The 13,602-nt window shown below is 35.8% G+C and overlaps 1 protein-coding gene across 1 annotated transcript in view; it reads left to right on the top strand.

Moving 5' to 3' along the window:
- Gabrb3 (gamma-aminobutyric acid type A receptor subunit beta3) overlaps positions 1 to 13,602 on the top strand; it is a 218,903-nt gene that overhangs the window by 146,707 nt on the left and 58,594 nt on the right. Inside the window, exon 2 of the mRNA XM_048793541.1 lies at positions 569 to 789. Coding sequence (XP_048649498.1) covers positions 569 to 789 — 221 coding nt within the window. The remainder of the gene's footprint in view (positions 1 to 568; positions 790 to 13,602) is intronic.

Here is a 13,602-nt window from a genome sequence, read left to right as displayed (position 1 = left end):
ATATTGCCCACATCTTAATTACAACATCATATTTGCCCTTTTACCATTTTCTTCTCACTGAATCACCTGCTATGCTGAGAGAAAAAGAGAGAGAGAGAGAGAGAGAGAGAGAGAGAGAGAGAGAGAAAGAGAGAGAGAGAGAGATTGTAGAAAGAGCTCATCTGTTGTGGGTGGTTAAAGCATCTGTTTGCCTAGTGGAAGATAGTGCACTTAGGGGAATGATCAGATTCCCCGCCAGCACCCTGATTTTATGGGGCTTTTTTTCTTTTTTTCTTTATTTCTTTGTGGCTATCTCTTAAAAGGCAATTTGTCTAGTCTGCTTCCTAACTAAATAAAACAGACCATTTATATGCATGACACACATCTGTTCATATACTGTACCCATTAAACCAGGTATTTGCATTCACAAGGAAACAACCACTGCTTCCCACCCTGCCTTAAAATGATATCTATTCCTCCTGGATATTCATTATAGAGCTTGGATTTCAACCTCAATGTGGCCAGTCATGGAGGAATTACACCTATGGATGGGCAGCAACTAATTTTTCTTTTCTTTTTCTTCCCCCAGGATTATACCTTGACCATGTATTTCCAACAATATTGGAGAGATAAAAGGCTCGCCTATTCTGGGATCCCTCTCAACCTCACCCTTGACAATCGAGTGGCTGACCAGCTATGGGTGCCCGACACATATTTCTTAAATGACAAAAAGTCATTTGTACATGGAGTGACAGTGAAAAACCGCATGATCCGCCTTCACCCGGATGGGACGGTGCTGTATGGGCTCAGGTCTGTCTGCCTTTTCGGGGACAGTTTTACAGTTCCATGGTGCATTGCCATTGAATTTCTCACTGACTATAGTAAGTGAGGCTGTGTCCTCATATTAATTAGGAAACATGCATGAAATACTTTGAGCTTTGCAGAAAAAAAAATCTTATCACCCCAATATTTGGGGCATTACTGTTACTATAAATAGTCATCAATTGCAAAGCAGCCTCCTTGAGTGGATTGTATATAATTGGGTTGCCATATCTAAGAGCACAAATTCCCCTAGGATGGATTTCCTGTATCATAGCCACAAATGCCTGTAATTAATATTGCCCTGACATACCAGAGGTTTTAATAAAGTTTTTTTCCAAAGCTATTTGCACAGTTGCAAGATTGTAAGGTATATTCTCCATGGAGTTTTATCGAGGTGGTGCCACGAATACTTATGGGAATTACTAACTGAGAGGCTTCCTGATGAGAAATCTCTTTCTCTAGGTCTTAGAATGCAATCACTCAAATCAGGAAGCCAGGCTGCCTTTCTGAACCTAGAGGAGGACCTGGGTTTCCCTGGTTGCTCTGGAAACCAGGAGACCTTCCCAGGGTGTTCCACTACTGCTAGGGGTTAATTCTTTTGAATATCACTTTGATAAATGGTGCTCTTAAAAACCTTTGATACCTTGCTTTGATTTTGCACTGATTTTTGTTTTGTTTTGTTTTAGAGGAGTAGTAGTAGTAGTAGTAGTAGTAGTAGTAGTAGTAGTAATAGAGTGTGTGTGTATGTCTCTTTTTCAATCTCCTCACCTAAAAGTGCCTCTGAGGCCTTCTAGTAGTGGTTCAAAGTTCTGAGTTAAACACCTGTATAAATTGGAGTCCAGAGTTTTCTAATGAGACTCCAGAAGCTCAAAATTAAATCATAATAATATGTATTGAAATTCACACCACTGTGACTTGTAGTACCTCAAGCTAAGTAAAGTGAATTACTTAAGATTGCCTTAAATAGGAAATGACTTTCTCAAAACTATACTACTACGGAGGAAGTTGGGGTTTCCACCATATCAGACTTTTTAACTCTAAGAGAAAAAAGCAACATGTGTAAATCAAGCCATGGTGTTATTTTATAAAAGTAATTCACAGCTGGTTGAGGTGGCACCTGCCTGTAATTCCAGCTTCTCAGGAGGCTGAGGCAGGGAGACTGTGAATTCAAGGCTAGCCTCAGCAACTTAGCTAAACCTTTTCTCAAAATGCAAAATAAAAAGGGCTTAGGATATAGCTTGGTGGTGGAGCACCCCTGGGTTCAATCCCTAGTACCACATGCATACAAATAAAGAGTCTAGCCTGAGGTTTCTTTGAAAGGTCTTCAGCATTTTATATTTTCCCACAAAAAATGAGAAATGTGGTTATAAAATTATGGAGGTTCTGACAAGTATATCTTTTGTTAAAACTATTACCCAGAAGTCTTGTGAACATTAAATAATGAGTCCTTTACCTTCCCTGTAGTTCCCCCCAAAAAGATTTAAGCAGAACAAACCAGTAGGTATATGTGAATGGTACACATGTATATGTATATGTGTTCATGTACGTGTGTAGTTGCGGGGAGCAACAAGCAAATATCAAAAATTAATCTTAATTTTTGACCTTTTAAGCCAAACTTGCTATTTGAGTTTGCTCCATTTATTTCTGCATTCTTCATTTTCATACCAGAAGAAGAGTATGTCAGGATGCCTTTGTTAAAAGCAGAGAGCTTGAACTCTTTTGGGATAAAGTTTTATAATATGCATGAAAGTGCTGTAGTAAGTTTCCAAATTTCATTTCAAAGTGTTGGATTTAACACCACAAAACAGGGATGAAAAATTTTGTCTCTAACACTTGTCCTGTAAGTTTATATGAGAAAGTTAAATCATAATGGAGTAATAAGCTATGGGAAACTTTTAGCAATAGACTTTGTGCAGTGACCTAACACATAATTATTCTAGTCAAGTTTACATCCATTATGCCTCTCAAATAGCCTCTTAAATTAGAAAATGGATCTCTAAATATGTAGCTATTTTATTTAAATGTACTCTCAATATATACCTTAGATCTTTATTTTGGCCTTATGTTTCTGAAATAATTCTTCAGGTTTATGTGAACCTGGACAAGCTGTCATAAAGAAACTCTCCACCATATTCTTCATGTGCTCAGCTCCATACTGCCATCTGACTTCTTAAAATTGGCTGATATAGAAATTTCTGCCTTGATATTTTTTTTAAATTGTTATAGAGATTAATTTGAACTTTTGGACAAAAATCACATTGATCATTAAAATACTGATTATTTTTAATAATTCATATATATACACATTCATTCTATGCTATTCTCTATAAACTTTGTTGATATTTATGTATAAAACAAATATTATGTTTGTACAAACACAACACACACATATCATGGTTTTTGATTAAAAAAAATAAGGTGTGAGTGCTCACGTTGATGGGCCACCCTTTATCCTATCTTTGACCCAAAAGCTGACTTCTCTTTTTGTTGTTATATTTGCTGAATCATGTTGGTGACCTGGCAAACCAGGGCTGGGCCAATGTAGGTAACTCAACAATATATTATAAATAAAGTACAGACACTCCTCAACTGGCAATACAGTTGTGTTCCAAAAAACTCTACATAAATTTAAAATATTATAAGTAAAAATGCATCAAACGTACCTAACCTACAAAACTTCCTAGCTTTGCAACATAGTCCTGTTGTAAAGAGTGTCAGTGGCTTCCCCTCTTGATCCCACAGGCTAACTGGGAGCTATGTATGGCTCACTGTCACTTCCCAGCATTACCACAGTCTCAGACTGCATACTGCTAGCCTGGAAAAGGATCATAATTCAAAATTTGAAGTAAGATATCTACTGAATGCATATAGCTTTTGCACCATTGTAAAGCAAAAAAATGTGGATCAAACCATCTGTCAGAATCATCTCTACTGTGGCCTGAGCCTGGAGGAGATTGGGCACAGTTGAGAACACCAAAGTTAGACTCTCCATTCTGGAAGGATTGTATACACTGGGGTTGCTACTGCTCTCTTCCTTACAAAATGCTCCTAAAGAAGAAAGCTCCTTTGGAACAGAGATTGCTTTATGGCTTGCTGTGGGTTTGAGTTGGATTGCCTGAATTTCTGAGACCTTAAGGTTGGATTCTTTTCACCACTGATACTGTGCTTGACCTTCACCCTCTCTATCTACCAGTAGCATGAACTGCTAAGTCATTCTCCACTTAGCTCCTTTGGTCTCCACTTCCTATACATGCCCAGCCTTTGCAGTACCAGGATCAATGAGGGCTTTTGCTTTATCTGGGACAGAGGAAGATCTTTGGCTGTGGATGAGCCATCCATGACGTAGGTTCATACATCAACTTGGCCTTATTCTGGGAAATCATTGATCCTTAACTCTGAGGACTCCAGAGTAGTCCCAGACTGCTCACGCAGATGTTTGAGAGTGATTGTGCTCATTGAGATAAAAGGTTATTGTAAATCATGAACCATTTTTTTCCTGAGTCTTCTAGCCCTTTCAGCTTGAAACTTTGGCCCATACTAGCTTATGCTTACCACTTGAACTTAGCTGATCATGATGATGAACCAAACCTCTGGCAAAGGCCCAGCTCACCATGGGAGGCCAGAGGATGGTCTGCATAGAGCCCATTATCATCCTAATGCAGAATATAGGTTCTCTGAAGGTTCTTGGGCAGTAATACCCTTTAAGGGATCAGGAAGATCTCTGCTGACTAAGACTCATGGGCCTTACCCCTGTCTACACCACAGCTGCTCTGTTTTCTGCTGCATGGAAATTTTCTGCTTTCTTTGAGAAGGGGGTGGTATCAGTCCTGTATCATTTTCCTGACCTTCTTTTTTATTTCCTGATCCTACAATGTCATTGAATGTCTCACTTTGTGCCATTAAGCATGTTTTATAATGTTGTCTGTTTTTTTTTTCATCTGTCTGCATTCATTTCTCTGATACTAAAAGGTTGGCAAGAGGGTTGCAAATATAATTTGATTTGCTCCAAAAACACCTGGGAGCCTTAGGGTAAGTGATCTTCATCAAAACAAAGTAATTCTTATTTTGCCTGAAAAGTTTATTGCAAAATCTGTTGGAAAAAAAATGTATTGTAATGTTCCTGCTTGATGTTAAAAATTGCTTAAAATTGTTAAAGTTGCCATTCATAAACTTAAAATGCTGGATGCAACATTAAATTGAAACTAGAACTTACTTCAAAAGATTCAAATTAAGTTGTCTAATGGGCTTAGGTAGCATCTTATTCCAAAACTGTATTTTATACAGTCGTTCTGCTCAACTACATTTTTTTGTGGCAAAAAGGATGCAAACTCAGGGGACATTTGGGCACATATGACTGAGTGCAGATGTACCTAACTCCTAAATACCCATTTTGTCACCATCTCACAATTACTTTTATGTAACTAAGTAACATATTGATTAATTTCTTTCCAGAAGTGATTATGTCAATTTATATTCCCACCAGCAAACAAGCAATATATTAGTGTTAGGATTCTGACACTTGGATTGGGATTTATGATTATTTAGGTGAATGTAAATAATCTATCCCTTTTCTTCATCTCTCAGGACTGGAGAAAATTCTTTTTCTCACTTTAAATTCAGATTTGTACATTTCTTCCCCTTCCCTCTTTCCTTCTTTATAAGGATTTTGCATTTTCTCTTCACACTTCCTCCTTTACTCTCATTTGATGATGTTACCTCATACTTTAATTGAAAAATGCAGTGATTTCTTCATATTCTCCTTACAAAAAGGCCACCTCGTAGGCTTATTTCTCACTCTTTACCTCCTGTCAAAATTGGAGAATGAGTCCCTGACCAGTTCAACAATCAGTTTCCTTTCTTGGCATCCTCTCCCTACTCAAGACTCCTGATTCTAGCTCTTCCCTTGTTAAAATGATTCTCCCTCATCATACTTCCATGATGTGAACTTTCTTCCCACTCCTCAGAAACATCAAGAATGTCCCTGTCTCAGTGCCTTTGTACATGCTCTTGGCTTGATGTAGAATACTCTCACTAGAAATCCATGTTTGACATCATTATAATGTAATCGTATAGTTGAGATCTCACTCTCATAAGGAGAGCCCTTCTCTAATGAGCTCTTCACTTTCTATCACATCACATTCTTTGATTTTATTATAGGACTTATCCATATTCCACATTATCTTGTCAATTTATTGCATGTTTTCATCCATGATGATGGAGAGCCATATGAAAATCGAAACTCTCTGAGAGCTGTTTCCATCTTATTTATTATGGTATCATCAAAATCTTGAGTATGGCTGAGTATAGTGTATGCGTGTAATCCCAGTAGCTCAGAAGGACGAGGCAGGCGGATCTTGAGTTCAGAGTTGGCCAGCAAATTAGAGAGGCCCTAAGCAACTCAGTGAGACCCTGTCTCTAAATAAAATATTTTTTTAAAAAAGTGCTGGGGATGTGGCTCAGTGGTTAAATGCCCCTGGATGCAATCCCTTGTACAAAAAAAAAAAAAAAAAAAAAAAAAAAATCTAGAGTGTATAGCACTGCNTCCTTTGTGATCCCCCTCCCCTCCCCTCCCCTCCCCTCCCCTCCCCTCCCCTCTTCTCTCTCTATACCTACTGAGACAGAACACACAGTACTTATCTTTCTGTGTGAGCTTATTTCATGTAGCTTAACACTCTTTAGTTCCATCCATGTTGTCACAGATGATAGAATGTTCTTCCTCTTTTTAAAGGCTAAATTTTATTGCTTTATGTATTTATATAGCCCACTTTATATAGCACACTTTTTAATCTATTCATCTATTGGTGGATTTAGTTGATACCATAACTTGACTATTGTGAATGAATGAACAATGGTGAGTACAGACATCACTTTGACAAACTGATTTAAAATCTTACAGACAAATATCTGGAAGGAGGATTGTGGATCATATAGAAATTTCCTTTTTCTTTTTAGGTGAGGGAACTTCCATAAAATTTTCTATGATGGTATTTCTATTTTACATTGCCATCACCAGTATACAAGGGTTATCTTTTCTCCACTTCCTTGCCAATATTTACCTTTCCTCTTTTCTTTTTGATGATAGACATTCTGACAGGCATGAGATGGTATCTTATTGTGGTTTTAATTTTCATTTCCCCTAGTGATTGGTGATGTCAACATTTTTCATATATCTCTTAGCCATTTGTATGTCTTCTTTTGAAAAGTGTCTATTGGATCCTTGCCTGCTTTAAATAGTCTTTTCTCCTTGCTCTTGAGTTATTTGAGCTCTTCATATATTTTGGATATTAACCCCTTATTGAATGTATGGCTTGCAAATATTTCCCTCATGTAGGTTGTCTCTATGTACTGTCATTATTATGCTGTGCAGAAGTTTTTAGTTTGATGTAACCCATTTGTCTGAGCTTATGTTACCTTCATTTTTTGAGTTAAATCCAAAAAATTCTTATCCGAACCAATATAAAATCCCAATATTTTCTTTTAGTACTTTTATAGTTTCTAGTCTTATCTTTAAATCTTAAATCTATTTTGAGTTGATTTTTACATATGGTATGAAATGAGAATCTTATTTCATTTTGTCCATGTGGATATCCAGTTTTCCCAACACCTATATTGAAAATATTAACCTTTTGCCATTTTTTTTATACTTGGCGCCTTTGTTGAAAATCAGTTGTCTATACATACACAGGTTCATTTCTGGCTCTCTATTTTTTTCCATTGGTTGATGTGCCTTTTTTTTTTCCAACAGCATGTTGCTTTAGTTACTGTAGCTTCTTATTATCATGTGCTATACATCATTTTCTTTAGTTCTTTGGGATTTGGGGGGCATTCCATATGAATTTAGGATTATTTTTTCTATTTCTAAGAAAAAGAATATTGGAATCTTGATTATTATTATGTTTAATATGTAGTCTTTTTTTGTGTAGCATCATGGTTTAGATATGAGGCATCTTCCAAAAGCTCATGTGTGAGACAATGCAAAAAGGTTCAGGTGAAATGATGGAGTTGTGAGGGCCTAAGCATAGTCAGTACATTAATCCACTGATAGGGATTAACCTAGTGGTAACTATAGGCAAGTAGGGTGTGGCTGGAAAAGACAGGTGATTTGGGATGTACCGTTGGGGGTCTGTATTTTGTCCCTGGTGAGGGGACTTTCTCTCTGCTGTCTTGTGGCCATGTCCTGAGCTGCTCTTCTCCTCCACATTCTTATCCATGATGTTTTGCCTCATCTTGGGCCCAGAGCATTGGAATCAGTGACAGCTCTGCCTCAGGCCTTTTGAAACCATGACCCCAAAATAACCTTTTCCTCCTCTACATTGTTCTTGTCAGGTCTTTTGTTCACAGTGATGAAAAAGCTGACTAAAAAAAAAGCAGTATGGGCATTTTAACAATATTAATCTTTCTAATCTGTCAACATAAGGTACTTCCCACTTATTTATGTCTTCTTCAATTGTTTCATCAACATTTTATAAGTTTCCTTGTATGGGTCTTTCACTATCGTAGTTAAATTGACTCCTAAGTTTTTTCCCCCCTTTTTTAGTTATGGTAAATTGGATTGCTCTTTTGATTTTTCTTTCTTTCTTTCTTTCCTTCTTTCTTTCTTTCTTTTTTTTTTTTTTTGGTGTAGTTCATTATTAGTGCATAGACATGCTCCTCATTTTTTTTTTCTGTTGATTTTGCATTCTGCAGTTTCAGTATGTTTGACTTTTAGTTCTACCAGTGTTTTGGTACAGTCCATGGGAATTTCTATATATAATATGTCATCCATCAGCAAAGAGTGATAACGTCATTTCTTCCTTTCCTGGTTAAATACTTCCCCTTTCCCTTGCCTAACTCCTTGCCGGTACTATGTTAAATAGAAATGACAAGAGTCTGAACCCTCATGTTCCAGATCTTAGAAGAAAGGGTTTTAGTTTTTCACCATTGAGTATAATGTAGCTATAGGCTTCTCAAATGTAGGCTTATTGAGGCACATTCTTTATATATTTAATTTGGTGACAGTATTTTATCATGAAAGGAATTTGAATTTTGTCAAATGCTTTTCTACATTTAATTAGATACTCATACGTTTTCCCTTTATTCTGATATGTTAATGTAATGTATCACATTTACTGCTTTGCGTATGTTGAACTACCCTTGCACCCCAGGGATACATCCCATGCAATCATGGTGGGTGATTCTTTTACTTGTTGTTGAATTTGTTTTGCTAGTGTTTTGTTGAGGATTTTTACATCTGTGTTCATTAAGGATAATTGCCTTTAATTTTCTTTTCTCCTAAATGTTCTCATCTGGTTTTGGTATCAGGGTCTCATAGAAAATGTTTGAAATTATTTCCTCCTCTTTGATTTTTTTTAAGAATTCGACTAGATTGACTAAGAAAAATGGAAAAGATATATATATATATATATATATATATATATGTAAAACAAAAATCAGAAATGAAAACTGGGTATTACTACCAAATTAGATAACTGAAATCTACAAATTCCTAGAAACATATAATCTACCAAAACTGAGTCATGAAGAAAATAAAAAATGTGAGCTTCTCAGCAAAAACTGTTCTAGACCACATGGCTTCTCTGTTGAATTCTACCGGACAGTTAAAAAACAATTAACACCAGTTTATTAAAACTCAAACTTTTCCATAAAAATAAAGAGGAGAGTGAAGCCTTCCTTTACTGTTCTAGGAGGTCAACATTATCCTAATACCAGTGCAGACAAAAACACTACAAAAATAGCAAGCCATTAATTCCTTATGAATAATAATGCATGAATCTTCAGCAAAAAATTCACAATTTGAATTTAGCAACATGCACCTTAACTAAGCAGGAGTGATGCCTAGAATGTAAGGATGATTCAACATGTGAAAGACAATCACTGTACATACCACAATAATAAAATGAAAGAAAAAAAAGCATTTATGTTCGTATCAATTGATGTAGACCAAATATTTGACAAAATACAATACACTTTCCTGATAAAAACACATTACGCCAGGAATAGAAGAAAACTTCCTAAACATGATAGAATTGTATGTGGAAAAACCTATAAACTAACATCTTATTCATTAGTGAGAGGCTTAAATCTTTTCCTCTCAGATTAAGAATAAGACAAAGATGCTTATTTTTGTTACTTTTGTCAAAATTGGAAAGGAAGTAGTAAAATTACCTGCTCACAGATGGCATGAGTTTGTATAGAAAACCTAAAGATTACACACACACACAGACACACACACACATAAAGTCTCTTATCCCTAAAAAAATGAATTTAGCAAAATTGCAGCTTACAAAATCAATACATAGAATTCAGTTGCACTTCTATATAATAATAATGAACAATCTAAAAAGGAAATCCAGAAAGCAACCCCATTTATAGTGGTGTCTAAAAGGACAATAACTTTAGGAATAAATTTAGTGATGGAGTCAAAAGTCTTGAACACTAAAAACTATAAAACATTGTGGAAAGAACCAATTTGAAAAAAGACATTGAGTAAATGGAAAGGCATCCTGCGTTTATAAATTGGAAGATTTAATATTCTTATTGTGACAATGTGGCCTGGCATTATGGCACATTTCTGTAATCTTAGTGGCTTATAAGGCTGAGGCAGGAGGATTGCAAGTTCAAAGCCAGCCTCAGCAACTTAGCAAGGATATGGCTCAGTGGTTAAGTGCCCCTGGGTTCAATCCTTGGTACCATTTAAAAAAAAAAAAAGACAGTGTTGTCCAAAGCAATCTACACATCCAACACAAAAATCTCAGCAGCAACTTTATTTGTTGAAAAAAAAATCCACCTTAAAAATTCATGAGGAATCTTAAAGTATTTCAAATATCCAAAAGGGTCTTGTAAAACAAATATGGAGGTCTCACATTACCTGATTTTAAAACTTACTACAAAGCTATGATTATCAACACAAACTGGTATTAGCAAAATAATAGACATATCATCCAGTGGGATTGCACAGAAAACCCAGAAACAAATTCTGTTGTGTATAGCCAAATGATTTTTGACAGGATGACAAACTATTCTGTGGATAATTGACAGTCTTTTCAACAATGTTGCTGGGGAATACTGAAGATCCACATGTAAAAGAATAAATTTAGACCTTATTTTTTAACATATCAAAAAATTAACTCAAAATGGACCAAAGGCCCAATCCTAAAAGCTAAAACCATGAAACTCTTAGAAAAGAAATAAGAGAAAATCTGTGTGGCATTGGAATTAGCTCAATTTTGGATATGACACCAAAAGCATAGCAAGAAAAGAAAAAATGTATAACTTGGACTGTATCAAGAGTAAAGATAGATGTGCATAAAAGGATCAACCAACAGAATGATTAAATAACCTGCAAAATATATTTATATATTTATAAGTCTTACATCTAATGAGAAGTTAATAGAAAGTATATAAAGATCTCCTGGAAGCCAACAATAAAAATCACAGTTCAAAAATTGGAAGGTACTTGAATATACATTTCTCCAAGGAAGATACAAAAATAGCCAGTTAGCACATGAAAATATTTTCAACATTGTTAGCCTTTAAGGATTAAAAATCAAAACCACAATAAAATACTATGACACAGACATTAGGATGACTATTATTTTAAAAATTGGAAAAGAACAAGTGTTGACATTTGTGGAGAGATTAGAACCCTTAGAGATTACTGGTGTGATTTAATGTGGTTCAGTCACTGTTGAAGTGGTATAATGGTTCTTTAAAATTTAGACATAGTTACCAGATGATTCAGCAATTTCTCTTATAAATATATACTGAAATAAACAAAAGTGACTCAAGGAGATATTTGGACATTTATAGTCATTGTAGCATTACTCAAAATAGCAAAAGGTAACTCAGATGTCTATCAACAGATGAATGGGTAAACAAGACGGAACATTATTCAATCTTAAAGAGGAATGACACATGCTAAAATATGAGTGAGCAATGAAAACAACACAATAAGTTAATTCAGCCAGGCAAAAAAAAAAAAACAAATATTGCATGATTCCATTTATAAAATATCTAGAAAAGGCCAATTCATAGCAAGAGAAAGTAGACAAAAGAAAACCAAGGGCTGGAGGCAGTGGGTAATGGGTGTTATTATTTAATGGGTTCAGTTTCCATTTGGATATTTGATGATGATTGCATAACAGTGTGAATGTACTTAGGGCCACTGAGTTATACAATTAAAAATTGTTAAAATGATACACGTTATGTTACATATATTTTATTCCAATTAAAATTTGTTTTAATGTTTCATGTTCAACTTTATGTTTTTTGATTGCTCAAATAAAACTCAGTTACATACCCATTTCATTTCCTTTATATCAGTCATTATCTGTTTTCAAAGCTCTGTTCTCTTTCTCTGCCTTTGCGGAGGTTTTTTAAAAGTTCTCCATCTCTTTTCTACTCAAAGTATGTTCCCCAGTTCTGCAGCAACATTGCCTGCAGACATCCTCTGGGAAACTAGGAAGTATAGACCCACCCCACACATTGTGAATCAGATTCTGAATTTTAACAAGATCCCTCAGTGACTTGTGTGCCCATTAACATTTAAAAAGCCTTCCATGTCATTAAATAATTTCCAGCACTGTCAGTTCTGTCTTTGTCTTCAGACACATTTCCATTCAACATTTGTGGTTGCAGTGGCTTGCATTCCTCTCTCTGTTACAGCTTCTTCTGTCTATCTATGAATTCATTTCAGGCTGTTCTTTAATTACCTTCTTCTGTTCTGGTTTTGAAGAGGCCATAGCCATTCAGATATTTTGGTAACCAGACACATATCTTCCAAATTGTTCAAATTTCATTTTCCATGCTTACGTATTATTTCATAGGATATTCTTACTTTTATTCACATAGTGTTTATCCATAGGTGAGCTAGGTCCATTTGGATGAAGTGATCTTCTAGTGACAGTATAGATATGATAATCTCAGCCCTTTCAGTCTCACCTTCACATTGGAGATTTCAGTCTCTAGGGTATAAATTTGAAGATCAAGTGAATGCACGCCATTTGTTATGCTTAGTTGATATTTACTTAGGGTATGTCTTTCTCTCTGACTGTTAGGTCAGGAAGTCAGACATGGTGTGTGGGAGAATCCTGAGTGACATTTTCCATCCCAGTGTGCAGGGCTTCCTCTAACTGTGAGGACTTCCTTCAAGGATCTGGTTCTCATGTGTAAGAATATATCTCCCAAGTCACTTTCACCCAGGGAGTTGTGTTCCCTAAGGTTAGAGAAACCAGAGGAATGGGGAGGGTGGAGGGAGCATGCATTATTGCTCTAACCCTGTCCAAAGGTACATTGTGTGATGATGGAGATAGACTATAATCTGCACTTTATAGTGACTACCAGCTAGTCATATTTGGCTACTGAGCATTTGAACTGTGGCTAGTGTATCAGAGGAGTCGAATTTTTTATTTTATTTGATTTAAAATTTAAACACAGATAGTCACGTGTGGCCAAGTGGCTGCCATTTTGGATAATACGGTTCTGTAAGGTATAGTCCCCAAGTGCCATAATCAGATCCAGAGAGTTAGGTTAGCTCAAAGTATTTTCCTGATTTTTCAAATTGTTTCCTTCTTCAGAGGGCTGCACCTGTGGTATTTTCCTTAAGAACTTCTCAAATTCATTCACACAGATAATTCCTTCTCTGGCAGGTGCTCTAGGAATCTACACTTTTTTCTTAGTTTTGGTTTTCAGTATTATTGCCAGTTTGTGCCTTTGTGTAGCTTTATCATCATATTGTTTGCAAATTGAGAGAAGGTATTTCAGGTGTGTGTCATTTGTCTAATGTAACTGCTCATTTTACAA

Source organism: Marmota marmota, unplaced genomic scaffold (genome assembly GCF_001458135.2).
Source record: "Marmota marmota marmota unplaced genomic scaffold, marMar, whole genome shotgun sequence".
NCBI classification, from domain to species: Eukaryota; Metazoa; Chordata; class Mammalia; order Rodentia; family Sciuridae; genus Marmota; species Marmota marmota.
Note: the sequence above shows the minus strand (reverse complement) of the source record. Positions and strands in the feature narration are given on the sequence as shown.